Source organism: Oncorhynchus mykiss, chromosome 19 (assembly GCF_013265735.2).
Source record: "Oncorhynchus mykiss isolate Arlee chromosome 19, USDA_OmykA_1.1, whole genome shotgun sequence".
NCBI lineage: Eukaryota > Metazoa > Chordata > Actinopteri > Salmoniformes > Salmonidae > Oncorhynchus > Oncorhynchus mykiss.
In genome coordinates this window covers 49,960,284-49,986,253 of record NC_048583.1, presented here as the reverse complement: position 1 = coordinate 49,986,253, position 25,970 = coordinate 49,960,284, and the positions used below count along the sequence as shown (strand labels likewise).

General features: G+C 46.4%; 1 protein-coding gene across 1 annotated transcript in view; it reads right to left on the bottom strand.

Annotated features, from left to right (window-relative positions):
- LOC110498067 (peroxidasin) overlaps positions 1–25,970 on the bottom strand; it is a 96,806-nt gene that overhangs the window by 38,256 nt on the left and 32,580 nt on the right. The window contains exons 5-10 of the mRNA XM_036955011.1: positions 23,096–23,167; positions 20,389–20,460; positions 15,590–15,759; positions 2,675–2,792; positions 2,189–2,358; positions 51–323 (exon numbers count right to left, since the gene is read on the bottom strand). Coding sequence (XP_036810906.1) covers positions 51–323; positions 2,189–2,358; positions 2,675–2,792; positions 15,590–15,759; positions 20,389–20,460; positions 23,096–23,167 — 875 coding nt within the window. The remainder of the gene's footprint in view (positions 1–50; positions 324–2,188; positions 2,359–2,674; positions 2,793–15,589; positions 15,760–20,388; positions 20,461–23,095; positions 23,168–25,970) is intronic.

Below are 25,970 nucleotides of genomic sequence, written 5' to 3'. Positions count from 1 at the left end.
TATGTTTGCCACTGCCTCTCTCTAAATACTGACTCTACAGTGCTATTCACCCTGTACAATGATGTGAGCGGTAGCGTGGATGGTGTCCAGGTTGTTGGAGGCGAAGCAGGTGTACTGCCCCTCGTCTGCCTGCACCACATGCTGGATGAACAGCCCCCCAGACGGGGTGGTGTTGATACGGGCATCGGTAGGCAGGGGAGTGCGGTCCCCCTTGGTCCAGGAGACCCGGGGCTGGGGCTGGCCTGTAGCGCTACACTCCAGGGTGATACTCTCCCCCACCAACACCTCTGTATTCTGGGGCTGGATCACAAAACTGGGCCGCGCTGGGGGAGGAAGGTAGGGGATGAGATAGAGAAGGAGAGACAGAAGAAGATTGAGACAAAGTATTTAAGTGATAACATGGGTGAAACTAAAAAAGCCTATTCTTTACCGCATAAGGCCTTGAGTTGTACCTGCCCACTTGATCTGAGCAGGATAAATATTGGGTCCTACACAGAACCATATCATCTGGCCCTACACAGAATCCTATTATCTGGATCTACACACAGAACCATATCATCTGGCCCTACACAGAATCATATCATCTGGCCCTACACAGAATCATATCATCTAGCCCTACACAGATTCATATTATCTGGCACTAAACAGAACCATATCATCTGGCCCTACACAGAATCGTATAATCTGGCCCTACACAGAACCATATCATCTGGCCCTACACAGAACCATATCATCTGGCCCTACACAGAACCATATAATCTGGTCCTACACAGAATCATATCACCTGGCACTACACAGATTCATATCATCTGGCCCTACACAGATTCATATCATCTGGCCCTAAACAGAACCATATCATCTGGCCCTACACAGACTCGTATAATCTGGCCCTACACAGATTTGTATAATCTGGCCCTACACAGAACCATATCGTCTGGCCCTACACAGAACCATATCATCTGGCCCCACACATAGTCATATCATCTGGCCCTACACAGAACCATATCATCTCGCCCGACACAGAGCCATATCATCTGGCCATACACAGAACCATATCATCTGGCCCTACACATAATCATAGAATCTGTCTCTACACAGAACCATATCATCTGGCCCTACACAGAACCATATAATCTGTCCCTGAAACAGAACCATATAATCTGTCCCTGAAACAGAACCATATCATCTGTCCCTGAAACAGAACCATATCATCTGGCCCTACACAGAACCATATCATCTGTCCCTGAAACAGAACCATATCATCTGGCCCTACACAGAACCATATCATCTGTCCCTGAAACAGAACCATATCATCTGGCCCTACACAGAACCATATCATCTGGCCCTACACATAATCATAGAATCTGTCTCTACACAGAATCATATCATCTGCCCCTACACAGAACCATATAATCTGTCCCTGAAACAGAACCATATAATCTGTCCCTGAAACAGAACCATATCATCTGGCCCTACACAGAACCATATCATCTGGCCCTACACATAATCATAGAATCTGTCTCTACACAGAATCATATCATCTGCCCCTACACAGAACCATATAATCTGTCCCTGAAACAGAACCATATAATCTGTCCCTGAAACAGAACCATATCATCTGGCCCTACACAGAACCATATCATCTGGCACTACACATAACCATATAATCTGTCCCTGAAACAGAACCATATCATCTGGCCCTACACAGAATCATATCATCTGCCCCTACACAGAACCATATAATCTGTCCCTGAAACAGAACCATATAATCTGTCCCTGAAACAGAACCATATCATCTGGCCCTACACAGAACCATATCATCTGGCACTACACATAACCATATAATCTGGCCCTACACAGATTCATATTATCTGCCCCTAAACATAATCATATCATCTGTCCCTACACATAATGGTATAATCTGGCCCTACACAGAACCATATCATCTGGCCCTACACAGAACCATATCATCTGGCCCTACACAGAACCATATAATCTGTCCCTACACAGATTCATATTATCTGCCCCTAAACAGAATCATATCATCTGTCCCTACACATAATGGTATAATCTGGCCCTACACAGAACCATATCATCTGGTCCTACACAGAACCATATAATCTGGCCCTACACAGAATCATATCATCATTTTTCAAACATGTATTACATAATATGAGGGACCACTCACAGGGGGCTCCGAAGTATCTGAGTGTGACCTGAGAGGTCTTGACTTCTCCAGCTACGTTCTTGGCCATGCACTGGTACACTCCCTGGTCCGTCTCCCGCGTGTCCTGGATCATCAGAGTACCGTCCTCCAGCAGGTTCAGACGAGAGTCATCATGCATGTTCAGGGCATTACTGTGGAAAAATACACATACATAAATAGCATTACATAATCACATTCACAGTATGTTTATATGTGGCAGCAGGTAGCCTAACAGTTAAGAGTGTTGGAACAGTAACCAAACGGTTGCTGGTTCGAATCCCTGAGCGGACTAGTTGAAAAATCTGTCGATGTACCCTTGAGCAAGGCACTTAACCATACTTGCTCCTTTAAATCTCTCTGGATTAGAGCGTCTGCTAATTGACTCAATGGCTAAATGTTAACTGTAGGAAAAAGTAGTTAGGACACATTGTTTCAATGTTGATGTCACCATTGGAGAGTGGGCTTTACTTGTTCATAAGCCAGATGATCTGTGGTTTGGGGTTTCCCTCAGCCCTGCAGGTGAAGTACACCGTGTTCCCTGACGTCACGTCAACATCCTGGGGCTCTGACGTGATCCTGGGCAACTCTGCACAGGAGAGAGAGAGGAGGATGGGATACAGACAGGTTTAAGAGAACACAATAAAGCAACCAGCCACATAAATACAGAAACATTTCGTTTCAGGACAAGAGTCATGTCTCTGTTAGTCTGATATAACTAGGCCATAGTAATGGTCTGTAGAGAAGACACTGATATAACTAAGGCCAGAGTAATGGTCTGTAGAGAGGACACTCTGATATAACTAGGCCAGAGTAATGGTCTGTAGAGAAGACACTGATATAACTAAGGCCAGAGTAATGGTCTGTAGAGAGGACACTCTGATATAACTAGGCCAGAGTAATGGTCTGTAGAGAAGACACTGATATAACTAAGGCCAGAGTAATGGTCTGTAGAGAAGACACTGATATAACTAGGGCCAGAGTAATGGTCTGTAGAGAGGACACTGATATAACTAGGGCCAGAGTAATGGTCTGTAGAGAGGACACTCTGATATAACTAGGGCCAGAGTAAAGGTCTGTAGAGAGGACACTCTGATATAACTAGGCCAGAGTAATGGTCTGTAGAGAAGACACTGATATAACTAGGCCAGAGTAATGGTCTGCAGAGAGGACACTGATATAACTAGGGCCAGAGTATTGGTCTGTAGAAAAGACACTGATATAACTAGGGCCAGATTAATGGTCTGTAGAGAGGACACTGATATAACTAGGCCAGAGTAATGGTCTGTAAAGAGGACACTCTGATGTAACTAGGGCCAGAGTAATGATCTGTAGAGAGGACACTCTGAGAAACTAGGCCAGAGTAATGGTCTATAGAGAGGACACTGATATAACTAGGCCAGAGCAATGGTCTGTAGAGAAGACACTGATATAACTAGGCCAGAGTAATGGTCTGTAGAGAAGACACTGATATAACTAGGCCAGAGTAATGGTCTGCAGAGAGGACACTGATATAACTAGGGACAGAGTATTGGTCTGTAGAAAAGACACTGATATAACTAGGGCCAGATTAATGGTCTGTAGAGAGGACACTGATATAACTAGGCCAGAGTAATGGTCTGTAAAGAGGTCACTCTGATGTAACTAGGGCCAGAGTAATGGTCTGTAGAGAGGACACTCTGAGAAACTAGGCCAGAGTAATGGTCTATAGAGAGGACACTGATATAACTAGGCCAGAGCAATGGTCTGTAGAGAAGACACTGATATAACTAGGCCAGAGTAATGGTCTGTAGAGAAGACACTGATATAACTAGGCCAGAGTAATGGTCTGTAGAGAAGACACTCTGATATAACTAGGCCAGAGCAATGGTCTGTAGAGAGGACACTCTGACGTAACTAGGCCAGAGTAATGGTCTGTAGAGAAGACACTGATCTACTGTAACTAAGGCCAGAGTAATGGTCTGTAGAGAAGACACTGAAATAACTAAGGCCAGAGTAATGGTCTGTAGAGAAGACACTGATATAACTAAGGCCAGAGTAATGGTCTGTAGAGAAGACACTGATATAACTAGGGCCAGAGTAATGGTCTGTAGAGAAGACACTGATATAACTAGGGCCAGATTAATGGTCTGTAGAGAGGACACTGATATAACTAGGCCAGAGTAATGGTCTGTAGAGAGGACACTCTGATGTAACTAGGGCCAGAGTAATGGTCTATAGAGAGGACACTCTGAGAAACTAGGCCAGAGTAATGGTCTATAGAGAGGACACTGATATAACTAGGCCAGAGCAATGGTCTGTAGAGAAGACACTGATATAACTAGGCCAGAGTAATGGTCTGTAGAGAAGACACTGATATAACTAGGCCAGAGTAAAGGTCTGTAGAGAAGACACTCTGATATAACTAAGCCAGTGTAATGGTCTGTAGAGAGGACACAGATATAACTAAGCCAGTGTAATGGTCTGTAGAGAGGACACTGATATACTGTAACTAAGGCCAGAGTAATGGTCTGTAGAGAAGACACTGAAATAACTAAGGCCAGAGTAATGGTCTGTAGAGAAGACACTGATATAACTAAGGCCAGAGTAATGGTCTGTAGAGAAGACACTGATATAACTAAGGCCAGAGTAATGGTCTGTAGAGAAGACACTGATATAACTAAGCCAGTGTAATGGTCTGTAGAGAGGACACAGATATAACTAAGCCAGTGTAATGGTCTGTAGAGAGGACACTGATATAACTAGGCCAGAGTAATGGTCTGTAGAGAGGACACTCTGATGTAACTAGGGCCAGAGTAATGGTCTGTAGAGAGGACACTCTGAGAAACTAGGCCAGAGTAATGGTCTATAGAGAGGACACTGATATAACTAGGCCAGAGCAATGGTATGTAGAGAAGACACTGATATAACTAGGCCAGAGTAATGGTCTGTAGAGAAGACACTGATATAACTAGGCCAGAGTAATGGTCTGTAGAGAAGACACTCTGATATAACTAAGCCAGTGTAATGGTCTGTAGAGAGGACACAGATATAACTAAGCCAGTGTAATGGTCTGTAGAGAGGACACTGATATACTGTAACTAAGGCCAGAGTAATAGTCTGTAGAGAAGACACTGAAATAACTAAGGCCAGAGTAATGGTCTGTAGAGAAGACACTGATATAACTAAGGCCAGAGTAATGGTCTGTAGAGAAGACACTGATATAACTAAGGCCAGAGTAATGGTCTGTAGAGAAGACCCTGATATAACTAAGCCAGTGTAATGGTCTGTAGAGAGGACACAGATATAACTAAGCCAGTGTAATGGTCTGTAGAGAGGACACTGATATAACTAAGCCAGTGTAATGGTCTGTAGAGAGGACACTGATATAACTAGGCCAGTGTAATGGTCTGTAGAGAAGCATGGTGCGGAAATTTGGTGTGGGGGCCTGAAGAGGGGGGCCTGTTGAGGGGGCCTGGTGTGGGAGCCTGGTGAGGGGGCTTGTTGAGGGGGCCTGGTGAGGGGGTTTGGTGAGGGAGCCTGGTGAGGGGGTGTGGTGAGGGGGCCTGGTGAGGGGGCTTGGTGAAGGGTCCTTTGTAGCTCAGTTGGTAGAGCATAGCGCCAGAGTAGTGAGTTCATTTCCGGGGACCACCCATACGTGGAATGTATCCACGCATGACTGAAAGTTGCTTTGGATAAAAGCGTCTGCTAAATGGCATATATTATTTAAGCAATAAGGCATTGAGGAGGTGTGGTACAGTATATAGCCAATATACCACGACCAAGGACTGTTGTTAAGCACGACGCAACACAGAGTGCCTGGACACGGCCCTTTGCCGTGATATATTGGCCATATACCACAAACCCCAGAGGTGCCTTATTGCTATTATAAACTGGTTAGCAATGTAATTAGAGCAGTAAAAATACATGTTTTGTCATACCTGGTTTGAACCTTGAATGCTGATTGGCTGGAAGCCATGGTATTTCAGACTGTAACAAAAAAATATGTTTTACTGTTCTAATTACATTAGTAACCAGTTTATAATAGCAATAAGGCACCTCTGAGGTTTGTGGTATATGGCCAATATACCACGGCTAAGGGTTGTATCCAGGCACTCTGCGTTGAATCATACTAAAGAACAACCAGGCCTGGTGAAGGGCCTCTCTGATTAGGAACAGGGATGGAAACAAGGGTGTTACTCCTGTGAGGAAATAGTTCAACTGCTCCAGGAATAAGGCATGCAGCGTCCCTGTGAGGAAATAGTTCAACTGCTCCAGGAATAAGGCATGCAGTGTAACTGTGAGGAAATAGTTCAACTGCTCTAGGAATAAGGCATGCAGCGTCCCTGTGAGGAAATAGTTCAACTGCTCCAGGAATAAGGCAGGCAGTGTAACTGTGAGGAAATAGTTCAACTGCTCTAGGAATAAGGCATGCAGTGTAACTGTGAGGAAATAGTTCAACTGCTCTAGGAATAAGGCATGCAGTGTAACTGTGAGGAAATAGTTCAACTGCTCCAGGAATAAGGCATGCAGTGTAACTGTGAGGAAATAGTTCAACTGCTCTAGGAATAAGGCATGCAGTGTAACTGTGAGGAAATAGTTCAACTGCTCTAGGAATAAGGCATGCAGTGTAACTGTGAGGAAATAGTTCAACTGCTCCAGGAATAAGGCATGCAGTGTAACTGTGAGGAAATAGTTCAACTGCTTTAGGAATAAGGCATGCAGTGTAACTGTGAGGAAATAGTTCAACTGCTCCAGGAATAAGGCATGCAGTGTAACTGTGAGGAAATAGTTCAACTGCTCCAGGAATAAGGCATGCAGTGTAACTGTGAGGAAATAGTTCAACTGCTTTAGGAATAAGGCATGCAGTGTAACTGTGAGGAAATAGTTCAACTGCTCTAGGAATAAGGCATGCAGTGTAACTGTGAGGAAATAGTTCAACTGCTCCAGGAATAAGGCATGCAGCGTCCCTGTGAGGAAATAGTTCAACTGCTCCAGGAATAAGGCAGGCAGTGTCCCTGTGAGGAAATAGTTCAACTGCTCTAGGAATAAGGCATGCAGCATCCCTGTGAGGAAATAGTTCAACTGCTCCAGGAATAAGGCAGGCAGCGTCCCTGTGAGGAAATAGTTCAACTGCTCCAGGAATAAGGCATGCAGCGTCCCTGTGAGGAAATAGTTCAACTGCTCTAGGAATAAGGCATGCAGCGTCCCTGTGAGGAAATAGTTCAACTGCTCCAGGAATAAGGCATGCAGCGTCCCTGTGAGGAAATAGTTCAACTGCTCCAGGAATAAGGCATGCAGCGTCCCTGTGAGGAAATAGTTCAACTGCTCTAGGAATAAGGCAGGCAGCGTCCCTGTGAGGAAATAGTTCAACTGCTCAAGGAATAAGGCATGCAGCGTCCCTGTGAGGAAATAGTTCAACTGCTCCAGGAATAAGGCATGCAGCGTCCCTGTGAGGAAATAGTTCAACTGCTCTAGGAATAAGGCAGGCAGCGTCCCTGTGAGGAAATAGTTCAACTGCTCTAGGAATAAGGCATGCAGTATCCCTGTGAGGAAATAGTTCAACTGCTCCAGGAATAAGGCAGGCAGCGTCCCTGTGAGGAAATAGTTAAACTGCTCCAGGAATAAGGCATTCAGCGTCCCTGTGAGGAAATAGTTCAACTGCTCTAGGAATAAGGCATGCAGCGTCCCTGTGAGGAAATAGTTCAACTGCTCTAGGAATAAGGCAGGCAGCGTCCCTGTGAGGAAATAGTTCAACTGCTCCAGGAATAAGGCATGCAGTGTCCCTGTGAGGAAATAGTTCAACTGCTCTAGGAATAAGGCATGCAGCGTCCCTGTGAGGAAATAGTTCAACTGCTCCAGGAATAAGGCATGCAGCGTCCCTGTGAGGAAATAGTTCAACTGCTCCAGGAATAAGGCATGCAGCGTCCCTGTGAGGAAATAGTTCAACTGCTCTAGGAATAAGGCAGGCAGCGTCCCTGTGAGGAAATAGTTCAACTGCTCCAGGAATAAGGCATGCAGCGTCCCTGTGAGGAAATAGTTCAACTGCTCCAGGAATAAGGCATGCAGCGTCCCTGTGAGGAAATAGTTCAACTGTTCTAGGAATAAGGCAGGCAGCGTCCCTGTGAGGAAATAGTTCAACTGCTCTAGGAATAAGGCATGCAGCATCCCTGTGAGGAAATAGTTCAACTGCTCCAGGAATAAGGCAGGCAGCGTCCCTGTGAGGAAATAGTTCAACTGCTCCAGGAATAAGGCATGCAGCGTCCCTGTGAGGAAATAGTTCAACTGCTCTAGGAATAAGGCATGCAGCGTCCCTGTGAGGAAATAGTTCAACTGCTCTAGGAATAAGGCAGGCAGCGTCCCTGTGAGGAAATAGTTCAACTGCTCCAGGAATAAGGCATGCAGTGTCCCTGTGAGGAAATAGTTCAACTGCTCCAGGAATAAGGCATGCAGCGTCCCTGTGAGGAAATAGTTCAACTGCTCTAGGAATAAGGCAGGCAGCGTCCCTGTGAGGAAATAGTTCAACTGCTCCAGGAATAAGGCATGCAGCGTCCCTGTGAGGAAATAGTTCAACTGCTCTAGGAATAAGGCATGCAGCGTCCCTGTGAGGAAATAGTTCAACTGCTCCAGGAATAAGGCAGGCAGTGTAACTGTGAGGAAATAGTTCAACTGCTCTAGGAATAAGGCATGCAGTGTAACTGTGAGGAAATAGTTAAACTGCTCCAGGAATAAGGCATGCAGCGTCCCTGTGAGGAAGTAGTTCAACTGCTCTAGGAATAAGGCAGGCAGCGTCCCTGTGAGGAAATAGTTCAACTGCTCCAGGAATAAGGCATGCAGCGTCCCTGTGAGGAAATAGTTCAACTGCTCCAGGAATAAGGCATGCAGCGTCCCTGTGAGGAAATAGTTCAACTGCTCCAGGAATAAGGCAGGAAGTGTCCCTGTGAGTGCTGGAGCGTGGTGGTGGTGGTGGTGGTGGTGGTGAACTTCAGCCTACTGCCTCCTGAGAGATTCTGACCTCTCTTGCAGACTGGCATTTTTAGGTGCACATACATAGTTCACTCCATCCATCCAAACACACACACACACACACACACACACACACACACACACACACACACACACACACACACACACACACACACACACACACACACACACACACACACACGCATGCACACACACGCCCATTTGTCTACATGTGACAGACGCATTTAATAGACAGCATAGAGTAAGCCCTCCAGTCCAGCATCTCTTCGCTCTCTCCTAACGAACACATCATGCACATGGGACAGGTCAAGACATAAATCTGTCTGCTCTGGGCCTTCCAGGTCCTCCACCACCAACCAGCATAGCAGGCCAACCAGTGTAGCAGGCCAACCAGCGTAGCAGACCAACCAGCGTAGCAGGCCAACCAGCAGCTCCAACCAGCATAGCAGACCAACCAGCGTAGCAGGCCAACCAGCGTAGCAGGCCAACCAGCGTAGCAGGCCAACCAGCGTAGCAGGCCAACCAGCAGCTCCAACCAGCGTAGCAGGCCAACCAGCGTAGCAGGCCAACCAGCAGCTCCAACCAGCATAGCAGACCAACCAGCGTAGCAGGCCAACCAGCGTAGCAGACCAACCAGCGTAGCAGGCCAACCAGCGTAGCAGGCCAACCAGCGTAGCAGGCCAACCAGCGTAGCAGGCCAACCAGCGTAGCAGGCCAACCAGCAGCTCCAACCAGGCCGATAGGAAGCAGTAACCTCAGATTGTGTCTTTCTCACCACCACTACGATACCACATAAGACCACATCAGCACTGGACACTAATTACACTGTTCGTTTTCCTTAACTCCAAACATGGCAACCCAGCCCTGGCTCCTGTCTCCTTCATAGGCCCAGGTCAGAGAAGGGACAGGAAAGAGAGTGGGTAGCCAGGCCAGCAGGGAGGTGGCACTTAACCACAGGCCCTGTTGTTTTGACAGCTGCTTGTTCCATTGTTTACAGCTGAGAGGAGCAGAGAGGGAAGAGAGGGGAGGGGAGAGAGGAAAGGGAGAGGAGGGAAGGGAGAGGAGGAATGAAGAGGGGAGAGGAGGGCAGAGAAGGAGAGCAAGGGAGAGGAGGGAAGGGAGAGAGGGAGAGGAGGAGGGTTTTATGGGGTTCATTATTTCATTCTGCCAGCCTCACCCATCCATCCCTCACACCATCCCTCACACGTCGTTTATGATGAGGGAGCACAATTATTTATTTTATGAGCATGGCCTTATTTCTATTATAGCATATTGGATGACTGTAATTCATATTCCATTCACCCAGTTCAATGTAAAATCAATAGGTTAAGGAACCTACATTTTTCCCTATACCCATCATGAGGTTGCTACAACCTAGCCTATGAATGAAAGTTTGCAACGTAGGTGCAAACTGGTTGGGAGAAAGATTTGAGTTGACAGACAGGTGACACATGGACAGACAGTGACACATTCAAAACCGCCTTTACATTATTGCCTGCATCTAGCTGCCCTAGGGTGTAATCATTAGTCCAACAGTTGCAAACAAGAGTTTCTCTTGGACAAATTCAGGTATGTTTATCCCCTTTTTGTTACGTTTTCTTCCGTTTAAGAATTTTTTTTTCAACAGAATCGGCAAAATGAATACACCCCTGATCAGACGCAAACAGCTCACTTTCATAGACACATACACTACCGTTTAAAAGTTTGGGGTCACTTAGAAATATCCTTGTTTTTTAAAGAAAAGCACATTTATTGTCCATTAAAATAACATTAAATTGATCAGAAATACAGTGTAGACATTGTTAATGTTGTAAATGACTATTGTAGTCTCAACAGTGAAGAGGCAACTCTGGGATGCTGGCATTCTAATCAAATCAAATGTTATTAGTCACATGAATACAACAGGTGCAGTGAAATGCTTACTTACGAGTCCCTAACCAACAGTGCGTTTTCAAAAAATACGGATAAGAATAAGAGATAAAAGTAACAAGTAATTAAAGAGCAGCAGTAAAAAATAACAATATATACAGGGGGGTGCCAGTACTGAGTCAATGTGCGAGGGCACCGGTTAGTTGAGGTAGTATGTACATAGGTTAATTAAAGTGACTATGCATAGATGACAACAGAGTGGCAGTGGCGTGGAGAGGGGAGGGGGGTACACAAATAGTCTGGGGGGGGGGGAGGGGTACACAAATAGTCTGGGTAGCCATTTGACTAGATGTTCAGGAGTCTTATGGCTTGGGGTTAGAAGCTGTTTAGAAGCCTCTTGAACCTAGACTTGGCTCTCCGGTACCGCTTGCCAAGCGGTAGCAGAGAGAACAGTCCATAACTAAGGTAGTTGGAGTGTTTGGCAATTTTTAGGGCCTTCCTCTTACACCGTCTGGTATAGAGGTCCTGGATGGCAGAAAGCTTGGCCCCAGTGATGTACTGGTCCGTTCGCACTCCCCTCTGTAGCGCCTTACAGTCAGAGACTGAGCACTTGTCATACCAGGCAGTGATTCAACCAGTCATGCACTTGATGGTGTAGCTGTAGAACCTTTTGAGGATCTGAGGACCCATGCCAAATCTTTTCAATCTCCTGAGGGGTAATAGGTTTTGTCGTTCCCTCTTCATGACTGTCTTTGTGTGTGTGGACCATGATAGTTTGTTGGTGATGTGGACACCAAGGTACTTGAAGCTCTCAACCTGCTCCATTGCAGCCCCGTCAATGAGAATGGGGGCGTGCTCGGTCCTCTTTTTCCTGTAGACCACAATCATTACCTTACTGTTCTTGGGCACAGGCACTATGGTGGTCTGCTTAAAACATGTTGCTATTACAGACTCGGACAAGGAGAAGTTGAAAATGTCAGTGAAGATACTTGCTTGTTGGTCAGCGCATGCTCGCAGTACACGTCCTGGTAATCCGTCTGGCACTGCAGCCTTGTGAATGTTGACCTGTCTAAAGGTCTTACTCATATTGGCTGCAGAGAGCGCGATCACACAGTCTTCCGGTACAGCTGATGCTCTCATGCATGTTTCAGTGTTGCTTGCCTCGAAGCGAGCATTGAAGTAGTTTAGCTCGTCCGGTAGTCTCGTGTCACTGGGCAGCTCTCGGCTGTGCGTCCCTTTGTAGTCTGTAATGGTTTGCAGGCCCTGCCACATTCGAAGAGCGTCAGAGCCGGTGTAGTACGACTCGAATCTTAGTCCTGTATTGACGCTTTGCCTGTTTGATGGTTCGTCGGAGGGCATAGCGGGATTTCTTATAAGCTTCCGGGTTAGAGACCCGCTCTTTGAAAACAGCAGCTCTACCCTTTAGCTCAGTGCAGATTCTGCTTGTAGTCCATGGCTTCTGGTTGGGGTTTGTTCGTACGGTCACCGTGGGGACGACGTCATCGATGCACTTATTGATAAAGCCAATGACAGATGTGGTGTACTCCTCAATGCCATTGGAGGAATCCCCGAACATATTCCAGTCTGTGCTATTAAACATTCCTGTAGTTTAGCATCTGCTTCATCTGACCACTTTTTTATTGATCTAGTCAATGGTACTTCCTACTTTAATTCTTGCTTGCAAGCAGGCATCAGGAGGATGGAATTATGGTCAGATTTGCCAAATGGAGGGTGAGGGAGAGCTTTGTATTCATATCTGTGTGTGGAGTATAGGTGGTCCAGAATTATTTTCCTGTTGCTGATAGAAATTTGGTCAAACTGATTTAAGTTTCCATGCATTAAAGTCCCCGGCTACTAGGAGCACCACCTCTGGGTGAGTGTTTTCTTATTCCGCTTATGGCGGAATACAGCTAATTCAATGCAATGTTAATGCCAGCCTCTGACTGTGGTGGTATGTAAACAGCTACAAAGAATATAGATGAAAACTCTCTTGGTAGGTAATGTGGTCTGCAGCTTATCATGAGATACTCTACCTCAGGCGAGCAATAGCTTGAGACTTCCTTAGATTTCATGCACCAGCTGTTGTTTACAAAATTACATAGACCGCCGCCCCTTGTCTTACCAGACGCCACTGTTCTATCCTGCCGGCACATCGTATAACCAGCCAGCTGTATGTTGATATTGTCGTCTTCAGCCAAGACTCTGTGGCTGAACGACGTTACAGTTTTTAATGTCTCGTTTCTAATGTCCCGATGATACAGTTTTTAATGTTCCGTTGGTAGTTTAATCTTCCCAGTAACTCGTCCATTTTATTGTCCAAAGACTGCATGTTTGCAAGCAGAATTGAGGGAAGTGGGGGTTTATTCGATCACCTCTGACTCTTTCAGAAGGCAGCCCCCCTCCGGCCTCTCTTTCTCCGCCTCCTTTTCATGCAGATCACTGGGGATGGGGCCTGTTCCCGAGGGAGCCGTATATCCTCTGCCTTGGGCTTGTCAGAGTCATGACAGGCGAAAAAGGATGCTGCTAGTCCGTGGTGAGTAATCGCAGTCTCTATGTTTAGAAGTTATTTTCGGTCATAAGAGACGGTAGCGGCAAGATTAGTTACAAAAATACTAAATAAACAAGTTTTAAACAATGCAGATAAACAAACAAAACAACACAATCGGTTGGGGGCAAGTACAATGTCTGCCTTCTGCTCCGGCGCCATAAGGCCTTTTCTTTGTAACTCTGCCTAGAAGGCCAGCATCCCGGAGTCGCCTCTTCACTGTTGATGTTGAGACTTGTGTTTTGCGGGTACTATTTAATGAAGCTGCCAGTTGAGGACTTGTGAGACATCTGTTTCTCAAACTAGACACTAATGTACTTGTCCTCTTGCTCAGTTGTGCACCAGGGCCTCCCACTCCTCTTTCTATTCTGGTTAGCGCCAGTTTGCACTGTTTTGTGAAGGGAGTAGTACACAGCGTTGTACGAGATCGTCAGTTTCTTGGCAATTTCTCACATAGAATAGCCTTGATTCCTCAGAACAAGAATAGACTGACGAGTTTCATAGGTCTTTGTTTCTGAGCCTGTATTCAAACCCACAAATGCTGATGCTCCAGATACTCAACTATTCTACAATAATCATTTACAAAATTAACAATGTCTACACTGTATTTCTGCTCAATTTGATGTTATTTTAATGGACAAAAGATGTACTTTTCTTTCAAAAACAAGGACATTTCTAAGTGACCACAAACTTTTGAACAGTAGTGTATAAACAGCTTGTTATATTCCTTCTCACATCTATGAGCTCTCCTCTGCTCACCTTTTCCTTTCGCTTGTAGATTTCAATACACAACACATTAGCTATCTGTGACCATGCAAAAAAAACAGCCTAGATCATTGTCACCATATTACCTAAAGTAACATCATCAACTATTATTTACCCTTATTTTTCCAGGTAAGTTGTCTGAAAACACATTCCCATTTACAGCAACAGCCTGTGGAATAGTTACAGGGGAGAGGATGGGGATGAAGGAGCCAATTGTAAGCTGGGGATGATTAGGTGGCCCTGATGGTATGAAGGTCAGATTGGGATTTTAGCCAGGACACTAGGGTTAACACCCATACTCTTACAATAAGTGCCATGGGATCTTGAGTGACCACAGAGAGTCAGCACACCTGTTTATCATACCATCCAATAGACAGCACCCTACCCAGGGCAATGTCCTCAATCACTGCCCTGTGAGATTGTGTAAAAACAGCGGAAAGAGTGCCCCCTACTGGCCCTACAACACCACTTACAGCAGCATCTGGTTCCCCATCCAAGAACTGACCAGTACCAACACTGCTTAGCTTCAGAAGAAAGCCAGCAGTGGGATCCAGGAGGCAGGCTGCTGGGTTCTGGTGCTCAGAGCAGTGGCAGAGCAGTGGCATGCTACCCAGCCCAGGACCTCATCTGCTGGGGCCGTGGTGAAACAACAGCTGGCTGGAGAACACAGACCATCCCCAGTAGAGACAATGCAGACAGGACACAGACAGACAGACAGACAGACAGACAGACAGACAGACAGACAGCAGGGACCCACATGGAGAAATCCCCTGTCAACAGCTAAAGGGACAGGTAAGGCTTTATGTGGCTAGTGAGTTGGGGTTTCAGTGAAGTGGATGGTATGTGAAAGAAGGGATCGGTGTGTTTACACGGACCTCGGAGTGTGAGCCACTGTTTTTGCCACAGTTAAAATAGGTTGACGTTTATTGTTATGAATCTGACTCTAGAGGCAGAACTCTGCGATTTCTGATAGATACAGTAGGTCCGCTGCAAAGTCAAAAGGCATTCAGGCATTAGGGTTAGCAGCAGAGTTAAGGTTAGGGTTAAGGTTAAGGTTAAAATCAGATTGATGTGACTTTGTGGCTGTGGCAGCTGGTAACCAATCTGCAGAGCTGCCTCCAAAACAAGATTCATGACAATAAATGGCAACCTACTAAGTGAGCATGAGTGTGTGTGTGCATGTGTGTTGTGTGCGTAATGTGTGTGTGTAAGCACATGTGCCTGTGTGTGTGTGTCCTCACCACAGTTGAGCTCCTCAGCGGTGAGTGTGGCCACAGATCGTCCCTGCAGCCGTCTGGGGTAGTCACAGGTGGCAGCAGCCTGGGCGTTGCCTGACTCAGCATACTGCTTCAACATGTCCGCCAGCCACAGCAGCTCACAGTCACAGTTCAGAGTGTTAGAGTCCAGACGCCTGCACACAGAGCGAGAGCGAGAGTGAGGATGAGAGAGAAATAGAGAGACCGTGAGAGGAAGCGAGAGGGAGAGAGAAATAGAGAGAGTGAGCGAGCGAGAGCATGAGAGAGAGAGCATGAGAGAGAGAGAGAGAGAGAGAGAGAGAGAGAGAGAGAGAGAGAGAGAGAGAGAGAAAGAAAGAAAGAACGTTTGTGAGAAAGAAAGAGTGAGGGGAAGAGAGAGAGAATGTGAGAGAGAGAGAGAGAGAGAGCGACAGAGAGAGAGCGGGGTGGGAGTGAGGGGAAGAGAGAGAACGTGAGAGAGAGAGCGACAGAGAGAGAGAGAGTGAGAGTGAGGGGAAGAGAGATAGAACGTGAGAGAGAGAGAGCGACAGAGAGAGAGAGAGAGCGGTGGGAGTGAGGGGAAGAGAGAGAGAACGTGAGAGAGAGAGCGACAGAGAGAGAGAGTGAGAGTGAGGGGAAGAGAGAGAGAGAGTGACAGAGAGAGAGGGGGGTGGGAGTGAGGGGAAGAGAGAGAGAATGTGAGAGAGAGAGCGACAGAGCGAGAGAGTGAGAGTGAGGTGAAGAGAGAGAGAGAGTGACAGAGAGAGAGTGAGAGTGAGGGGAAGAGAGAGAGAGAGTGACAGAGAGAGGGGGGGTGGGAGTGAGGGGAAGAGAGAGAGAACGTGAGAGAGAGAGAGCGACAGAGAGAGAGAGAGCGGTGGGAGTGAGGGGAAGAGAGAGAGAACGTGAGAGAGAGCGATAGAGAGAGAGAGAGTGAGAGTGAGGGGAAGAGAGAGAGAGCGACAGAGAGAGAGAGCGGTGGGAGTGAGGGGAAGAGAGAGAGAAAGTGAGAGAGCGAGCGACAGAGAGAGAGAGAGTGAGAGTGAGAGTGAGGGGAAGAGAGAGAGAAAGTGAGAGAGAGAGTGAGAGTGAGGGGAAGAGAGAGAGTGAGAGTGAGGGGAAGAGAGAGAGAGTGAGAGTGAGGGGAAGAGAGAGAGAAAGTGAGAGAGAGAGTGAGAGTGAGGGGAAGAGAGAGAGAGTGAGAGTGAGGGGAAGAGAGAGAGAGTGAGAGTGAGGGGAAGAGAGAGAGAACGTGAGAGAGAGAGACAGAGAGTGAGAGTGAGGGAAAGAGAGAGAGAGTGAGAGTGAGGGGAAGAGAGAGAGAAAGTGAGAGAGAGAGAGAGAGAAAGTGAGAGAGAGAGAGAGAGCGACAGAGAGAGAGTGAGAGTGAGGGGAAGAGAGAGAGAGTGAGAGTGAGGGGAAGAGAGAGATAACATGAGAGAGAGAGAGCGACAGAGAGAGAGAGCGGTGGGAGTGTGGGGAAGAGAGAGAGAACGTCAGAGAGAGAGCGACAGAGAGAGAGAGTGAGGGGAAGAGAGAGAGAGAGAGTGACAGAGAGAGAGTGACAGAGAGAGAGAACGTGAGAGAGAGAGCGACAGAGAGAAAGTGAGAGTGATGGGAAGAGAGAGAGAGAGCGACAGAGAGAGAGTGAGAGTGAGGGGAAGAGAGAGAGAGAGTGACAGAGAGAGAGGGGGGTGGGATAGATTACAGTATTACAGACCATCTCATGCCTGTTTATAATAGAGCTCTAAATATAGCGTTTTAGCTGTTTTTAATGACCTGTTTGTCAGTTGCCGATGTCTGTATATCCTGCACCTGCACAAAGCTGTGAGATTGTATACATTATACTCATCCTCAGAATAACTCAACCTCTCATAAATACAGTATATTCTGTACTGTACAGTAGACAACAATGTAATATCAAACACCAATACAGGACTTCTAACTGTACATCATACAATACAGATCACACTACTAGCAGTCCTGTTTTATTATAGTTGCATGGTTAAATAATATGGGTAAACATTTTGACTGGTGTCAGTAATGGGCTGAGTCTGTCTGGAGTCAGTACTGGGCTGAATCAGTCTGGAGTCAGTAGTGGACTGAGTCTGTCTGGAGTCAATACTGGGCTGAATCAGTCTGGAGTCAGTAGTGGGCTGAGTCTGTCTGGAGTCAGTACTGGGCTGAATCAGTCTGGAGTCAGTAGTGGACTGAGTCTGTCTGGAGTCAATACTGGGCTGAATCAGTCTGGAGTCTATCTGTAGTCTGAGTCTGTCTGGAGTCAGTAGTGGGCTGAGTCTGTCTGGAGTCAGTACTGGGCTGAATCAGTCTGGAGTCAGTAGTGGGCTGAGTCTGTCTGGAGTCAGTACTGGGCTGAATCAGTCTGGAGTCAGTAGTGGACTGAGTCTGTCTGGAGTCAATACTGGGCTGAATCAGTCTGGAGTCTATCTGTAGTCTGAGTCTGTCGGGAGTCAGTAGTGGGCTGAGTCTGTCTGGAGTCAGTAGAAGGCTGAGTCTGTCTGGAGTCAGTAGTGGGCTGAGTCTGTCTGGAGTCAGTACTGGGCTGAATCAGTCTGGAGTCAGTAGTGGGCTGAGTCTGTCTGGAGTCAGTACTGGGCTGAATCAGTCTGGAGTCAGTAGTGGACTGAGTCTGTCTGGAGTCAATACTGGGCTGAGTCTGTCTGGAGTCTGAGTCTGTCTGGAGTCAGTAGTGGGCTGAGTCTGTCTGGAGTCTGAGTCTGTCTGGAGTGAGTAGAAGGCTGAGTCTGTCTGGAGTCAGTAGAAGGCTGAGTCTGTCTGGAGTCTGAGTCTGTCTGGAGTCAGTAGTGGGCTGAGTCTGTCTGGAGTCTGAGTCTGTCTGGAGTCAGTAGTGGGCTGAGTCTGTCTGGAGTCTGAGTCTGTCTGGAGTCAGTAGTGGGCTGAGTCTGTCTGGAGTCTGAGTCTGTCTGGAGTCAGTAGTGGGCTGAGTCTGTCTGGAAGGTAGAGTAAATCCTTTCTGGGATGAGTCTGTCTGGGAGGTAGTGGGCTGAGTCTGTCTGGAGTCTGAGTCTGTCTGGAGTCAGTCGTGGGCTGAGTCTGTCTGGAGTCAGTAGAAGGCTGAGTCTGTCTGGAGTCAGTAGAAGGCTGAGTCTGTCTGGAGTCAGTAGTGGGCTGTGTCTGTATGGAAGGTAGAGTAAATCCTTTCTGGCAGCCCATCAGTGTGGACTGAGACTGGCAAAACACGCACCCACGCACAAACACAGCTATGCCACACAGCTATGCCACACAGCTACGCCCAGCTCAGTCCAAACACTGACTCAGCATGGCCTTTTTGGGAGAACTCTTCTCCTGCTGTGGGAAACTGTCTGTCTGCTCCAGAGGACAGATTGGCTGGCACTTCATTTTCTATTTATCCTTTCTTCTACTGGTCTCTTCAGGTTTCAGGGAGATTTGTACATTCCAGGAGACAGTAATATCCTCATTTAATCTGATCCCACTCTGAACATCATCCAAATGTGAGTGCTGTAATAAGCAGAGGGAAATATTGTTTTTGAATCCCATTCCTCCCACGTTGCCAGTTGTCTTATCTGTCTACTGTACCTCTCAACCACAGCATACTGGTTCTGGGTTCAACACATCTTGGAAGTATTTTTCAGAGTAAGATGTTGAAAAGGGGAAGAACGTAATAGGGGAAGGTAAAACTCTGATCCTAATGTACTGCCTGTCCGCTGATCGTAATGTACTGCCCGTCCACTGATCGTAATGTACTGCCTGTCCACTGATCCTAATGTACTGCCTGTCCACTGATCCTAATGTACTGCCTGTCCACTGATCTTAATGTACTGCCTGTCCGCTGATCCTAATGTACTGCCTGTCCACTGATCCTAATGAACTGCCTGTCCACTGATCCTAATGTACTGCCTGTCCACTGATCCTAATGTACTGCCTGTCCGCTGATCCTAATGTACTGCCTGTCCACTGATCGTAATGTACTGCCTGTCCACTGATCCTAATGTACTGCCTGTTCGCTGATCCTAATGTACTGCCTGTCCACTGATCCTAATGTACTGCCTGTCCGCTGATCCTAATGTACTGCCTGTCCACTGATCCTAATGTACTGCCTGTCCACTGATCCTAATGTACTGCCTCTCCGCTGATCCTAATGTACTGCCTGTCCGCTGATCCTAATGTACTGCCTGTCCACTGATCCTAATGTACTGCCTGTCCGCTGATCCTAATGTACTGCCTGTCCACTGATCCTAATGTACTGCCTGTCCACTGATCCTAATGTACTGCCTGTCCGCTGATCCTAATGTACTGCTTGTCCACTGATCTTAATGTACTGCCTGTCCGCTGATCCTAATGTACTGCCTGTCCACTGATCCTAATGTACTGCCTGTCCACTGATTCTAATGTACTGCCTGTCCGCTGATCCTAATGTACTGCCTGTCCACTGATTCTAATGAACTGCCTGTCCGCTGATCCTAATGTCCGCTCTCTCACAGCCAAAGCCAAGGATGTTCAAATCTTACCTTGGGAGGTCCAAAGTACCGCTTTTTTCTGTTCTGCTTGATAATTCATTGCACCCAACCGGTGTCATGGGTTTAAATCAGTCCATGATTAGAGGGGAAGAAAAAAAAACAATGGAATTGGCTTCGTGGTCCAGATTTGAATTTGAGGGGTCTAGACAGAGAGGTGTACTGTCGAAACATGGCTCGTATTCTCCCCCCTGACACCTCTGTGTAATGGAAGTCAAATGTTGGTGGATAAGCATTCTCAGACAACACACTAGCTGCCCTGTGCATGCACCTTGTCAGTGAACTTACAGTCTCTTCATGGACTGGAGATGGGAGAAGGTCCCCAGCACGAGATGGGTAATTCTGTTGTTGTGCAAGAACCTGCAGGAGAAAAAGAGAGCGGGACAGACACAGATAATCAGATAAAGTCATAGATAATTATAGACTTCATGCTGTAATGTGTACATCTGACAGACTGTTGAGTAGGTTGACAGGGGTTGAGCTCTAAAGGGATTGATCTCTATGCATCATGCCTATAGCTACAGCATGTCACAGTGTCAACAAGCACATAAGGTTAGTGACTCATGAGTAATGTGTATATTTACTATGGATTACTTGAGCTTACTACTTTGACATTACTTCTAGACATTACTTACAGCATCAGACCCTTTGATGTAGGCCCGCGGGCTCATATTGGGAGCCATATGTTTTTTGGAAGACGGTCATTTGACGATTTTATATCATCATTATTTTGATCTGGGTTAAGAAATCAGATCAGTTTACTACACATGACACATGATCAAGGCTCTCGTCCATGACCCCTTCCTTCACAACCATACAACGATCTTACAGGAAGATTAAATTCTGGATTGAAAACTGATGACAGATAAATTAATAAATAAAGCTATGTTTATGGAAACATTTTCCCCAAACAACGCCAACAAACCTCCATTTAAAAAAAAAAAAAATACATTTTACCCCCTTTTCTCCCCAATTTCGTGGTATCCAATTGTGTGTCACCCCACGGACCTCCCGGTCGCGGCCGGCTGCGACAGTGCCTGGCCACGAACCCAGAGTCTCTGGTGGCTCAGCTAGCGCTGCGATGCAGTGCCCTAGACCACAAACCTCCATATTTGTTAGCAATCACCATAAATCAAAAGAAACAACAAGACGTTTTCCTTCTTATTCTTTTCTTCAATCCACAGGAAATAGATACATCTTCCAGACTTCTCTTGTCCATGAACTAGCGAGACTGGGCAATCTGTTTTCATGGAGATCTTCCCCTACAAACGTTCCAGAATCAGTGCACCTGGGAATTCCTTTCCCTTTTCCATCCGTGTGCAGGCGGCTCCTCTCCCTCTCTGGGGAGGGTTGGGAACGTGTGTGGCAGGATTCCAAGTGTAGCCAATAAACACGGAGAGAAGGAGGAATTCAGCCCTGGCGTGAAAGCTTGAAAACAGAGGCCAGCCGGCCGGTCAGCCAGCCACCCATCCAGCCATCCATCCAGCCAGCCATCCATCCATCCATCCATCCATCCATCCATCCAGCCACCCATCCAGCCATCCATCCAGCCAGCCATCCAGCCATCCATCCAGCCAGCCATCCATCCATCCATCCATCCATCCATCCATCCAGCCAGCCATCCATCCATCCATCCATCCATCCATCCATCCATCCAGCCATCCATCCATCCATCCATCCATCCATCCATCCAGCCACCCATCCATCCATCCATCCATCCATCCATCCATCCATCCATCCATCCATCCAGCCATCCATCCATCCATCCATCCAGCCATCCATCCATCCATCCATCCATCCATCCATCCATCCATCCATCCAGCCACCCATCCAGCCATCCATCCATCCATCCATCCATCCATCCATCCATCCATCCATCCATCCATCCATCCATCCATCCATCCATCCATCCATCCAGCCATCCATCCAGCCATCCATCCATCCATCCATCCATCCATCCATCCATCCATCCATATGGCAGAAGGTCCAGGTCCAGTGGGGTTGCAAGAGTCTGACACAGTTCACTGAATGTCAACACCCACTCTATTCATCCACTGAATCTACTGCTACTTCAATGATAGTTGTTTTATTTCATTTGTCCCCTCATAGTGTTGCTTTATTTCTCGTAAATCCCCCTTATGTTGTGTCACGAGAGTTGATATCTCTCCAGACACACGGCACAGGTGTTATCAGTGGACCCTCTGGCCCTGTAGGGTAACCAGCTGACCTGGGCTCTCAACTTCTGTCCTACACAGCACATAGATGTCTGATAAGTCAGTGGAGAACACACACGCACACAGACCTCTGAAGTCGTAACAGGTTGTGGGCCCTTTCAGAATACCTATGAGAAGGACCCTGAATTTTTCCTGAACATATGTCAGGAATCTGAGTTTGAACGGTTGGGAGGAGTACCAGACAGACGGCAGAGTGAGGGCTCTGGGAAAATACAGCCAAACACATGCGCTGGGCACATTTATCCCTGTCCAGTCTGTCCTCATAGCTATTTACCCGTAACAGACAAACAGCTTTAAAAATGGCCTAATAGACCTCAAGAGACTTGTTGAGGAGATTAGCTGTCCTGATGGAGGATGAAGGCATCTCAGAACATTGAAAGGTCATCCAACGGTTGTACTGCTTTGAAAAGCCCCACTTAAAGTCCAGCATCATGATAAACACATAGGGCTCTGTCAGTTGGGAACAGTGCATTCTATTCCCAGTACATTATGTAGTCTATTTCATGGGGTTTAAAGTATATTTACCAGCATGTATACGTTGTAAACTCTGTTCTGCACTCAGTGCCCTCTGAAATAAGTCAGCTCAGGTAGAAGACTGACGGTGACAAGCACGTACAAGCCACAACAAATCATTATATCATTTGGAGAGTTGTCCTATTGTTTGTTTAAGATGCATCACTCCATCTTTTAGAAAAATGAGAAGCGTAGAGTAAGAACGCCACTTGGTATAATAGAGTGAAAGGAGAAGATAGTGGACTTACAGGCGTTCAAGCTTTGGGAGTTGGGTGAAGGATTCCGGTTCTAAGGACTCAATGTTGTTGAAGTGCAGGTACCTGGAAGAGAAAAGATCATTGCCACAGCACAGTATCACCAGATTAGGATGAATCATAACTCAGAACTAATGGCAAGAAACAGCAAGGTTAGACAAATGAAATATGAACTCCAATTACTCACTGAACAGTAACTTTTAGGGTCAGCGACATATTTGCTTATTAAACAGACAAAGCAACAGTCAAAGCAAGCAAACGTTGAGCCAAGCTGCACTCATCAGCAATAAAAGACATGATGACGATCTTGTGCAATAGTGGATATGGCACAACATCCACTTACTACACTATAGGTAGACAGGTAGCCTAGCGCTTAAGAGCATTGGGCCAGTAACTGAAAGGTCACTGGTTCAAATCCCCAAATAGGCTAAGTGAAAGATCTGTCGTTATGCCCTTGAGTGAGGCACTTGACCCTAGTTGCTCCTGTAAGCTGCTCTGCATAAGAGCGTCTGCCACATGACTCATATTTAAAATAAATGCATTAAGACTTTGGCACAGCACACAAGCTTTACTAAGAGAGGCCTCAGTTTGACACAGCCGAGGATCTTAGTGAAGGACGTCTGGTTGACATCCAACCTAAGATTTCCTGCATCTGTCTAAAAGAGATTTAGGGTGTTGTCTTCTCTCATCAGAGAGTAGCGGTGTTAAGGCTGGCCAGGGGACGGTCCAAGGACAACACGACACTGGACAGCCAAGAGGAATTACACAGACAACCATATTTAATCTCTGAGAGAGAGGAAGAGAGAAAACTTGGCAACAGACGTATAGCCCTGTAATCACAGCCAGTTGATGTATGTGAGTCACAAACCAGTGATTTAACAACATCAAATGTAAACATGTCTAACCTGACAGTTAAAGCACAGTGTAATAGAACAAAGCGTTACAAGACATTTCAAGCACCAAATTGAGACTTATTGTGACAAGGAACTATTGTTGATATATGTTGAAGAGGAGCAGAAACGTGCTTACTGTACATTTCTACTCATGTTCTGTATTCTCTTGGGCATTAAATTACTTTCTAGGCATGTTCGAATTTAACATATTCAACAACAAGCCAAAATGCTTGTAAAAATCCTCTCATTTAATCAGCAGGGGAACGAAGGACATTAAATCCGAGACTGGCGGTACTTTAAAGAAATGTTTATTCCCTCCCAACCTAACCTACGGCTTGAATAGCATATTTGAAGACCAACAGAATAGCAGAGGGCCATTAAAGTGGTTCAGAACTTATCACCCACACATAAGACCCTTCATTACTGTATGAAAACTCAAACCAGCTGCAGGGCAAAGAGCCTGGACTTTGATTTGGTTTTGCTTCATGAATAGTCATTTGTTCAGCGGCTATGCATGTGGTTATGGAGGGACAAACAGCCACGAGGCCTTTCCCTAGGATCAACCACCACCATCGGCTGTGAAGGGGAAGATACATGTTAGCCATTTTTCTTTTGGTGTAGACACAAACGGCCTACATGGAGGACCTGACTTTGCTAAATATAGTATACAGTAATATCCACCATTTTTAGACTGATGTCAGTGTACGTGTATAAGTGTATAAGATTGACATATGAAGGCAACTTGATGTTTTATTTATTCCACCTTTATTTAACCAGGTAGGCTAGTTGAGAACAAGTTCTCATTTGCAACTGCGACCTGGCATGTGATATATATAGCTTCCCAGAAGGATTAGGGTTAACCAACAATAGTAGTCTCACTGAGCGCAGCCTTTTCCAACAGTTGCAGGACTTGTTCATCTACTATTGGCTGAAAGAAGGCCATTTCAGTTCAATGACATTGGTGGTCTATGTGTGACAATAATCAGATGTGATCCCCTATACACATTTATATCTTACTCTGCGTGGACAGTTTGCTTTGTTGGAAGTTGTGTATGAGCCTTGGTCATACACTCCTAACGTTCACCGGACACATTTCACACATCATAAAATCGTTACATCAATAAAAAGTTTAAAAAATAATAATCATTGGAATTAATCTATTTTTTTGGAATGTTTTGAACATTTTCAACAAGGTTGCAAGTTCAAATCCCCGAGCTGACAAGGTACAAATCTGTCGTTCTGCCCCTGAACAGGCAGTTAATCCACTGTTCCTAGGCCGTCATTGAAAATAAGAACTTGTTCTTAACTGACTTGTCTAGTTAAATAAAGGTAAAATAAATAAAAAATAAACATATTCAAGTCATTAAGATGACATGCAATTTGGTAAAGGTGTTATAATGATAGCTTAAGGTCACATTTATATAGATTTTGAGCCACCATCTCTCATGCTGATACTGAAAGTATGTCTCACAAGCACATGTAATAACAACATGGTGACCTCTACCACTCTGCTTGGGAAATGCGTGGGGGCCCTCAAAAGTGAGACAAGTAGTCAGTGTACAGTAGTCCCCACAGAGGATGTAAGACACACAAAGAAGGGCAAGCTGTGCATGGGGCAAGCAGGAGCTGGATCTGTAGTCTGAAGCACATGAAGCCAAGGCCTGCTTGAGTCTGCATCTGCTTAGCTACAGTACGGCTGGGGTAAGGCAGGGCAGGGAAGGGGCAGAGCAGGGGAGGGTCAGGACAGGGGCAAGGCAGTCACAGGGCAGGGCAGGGGAGGGTCAGGACAGGGGCAAGGCAGGCACAGGGCAGGGCAGGGGCAAGGCAGGGCAGGCGAGGGGCAGGGCAGGGCAGAGGCAGGGCAGAGGCAGGGCTGGTGCAGGGCTGGGGATCTCATGCTCTAGCTTTATGCATTAGGACCGAGTGACACACATCCATTGTCGTGACAATGAGACATGCTACTCATGCAGGGGTTC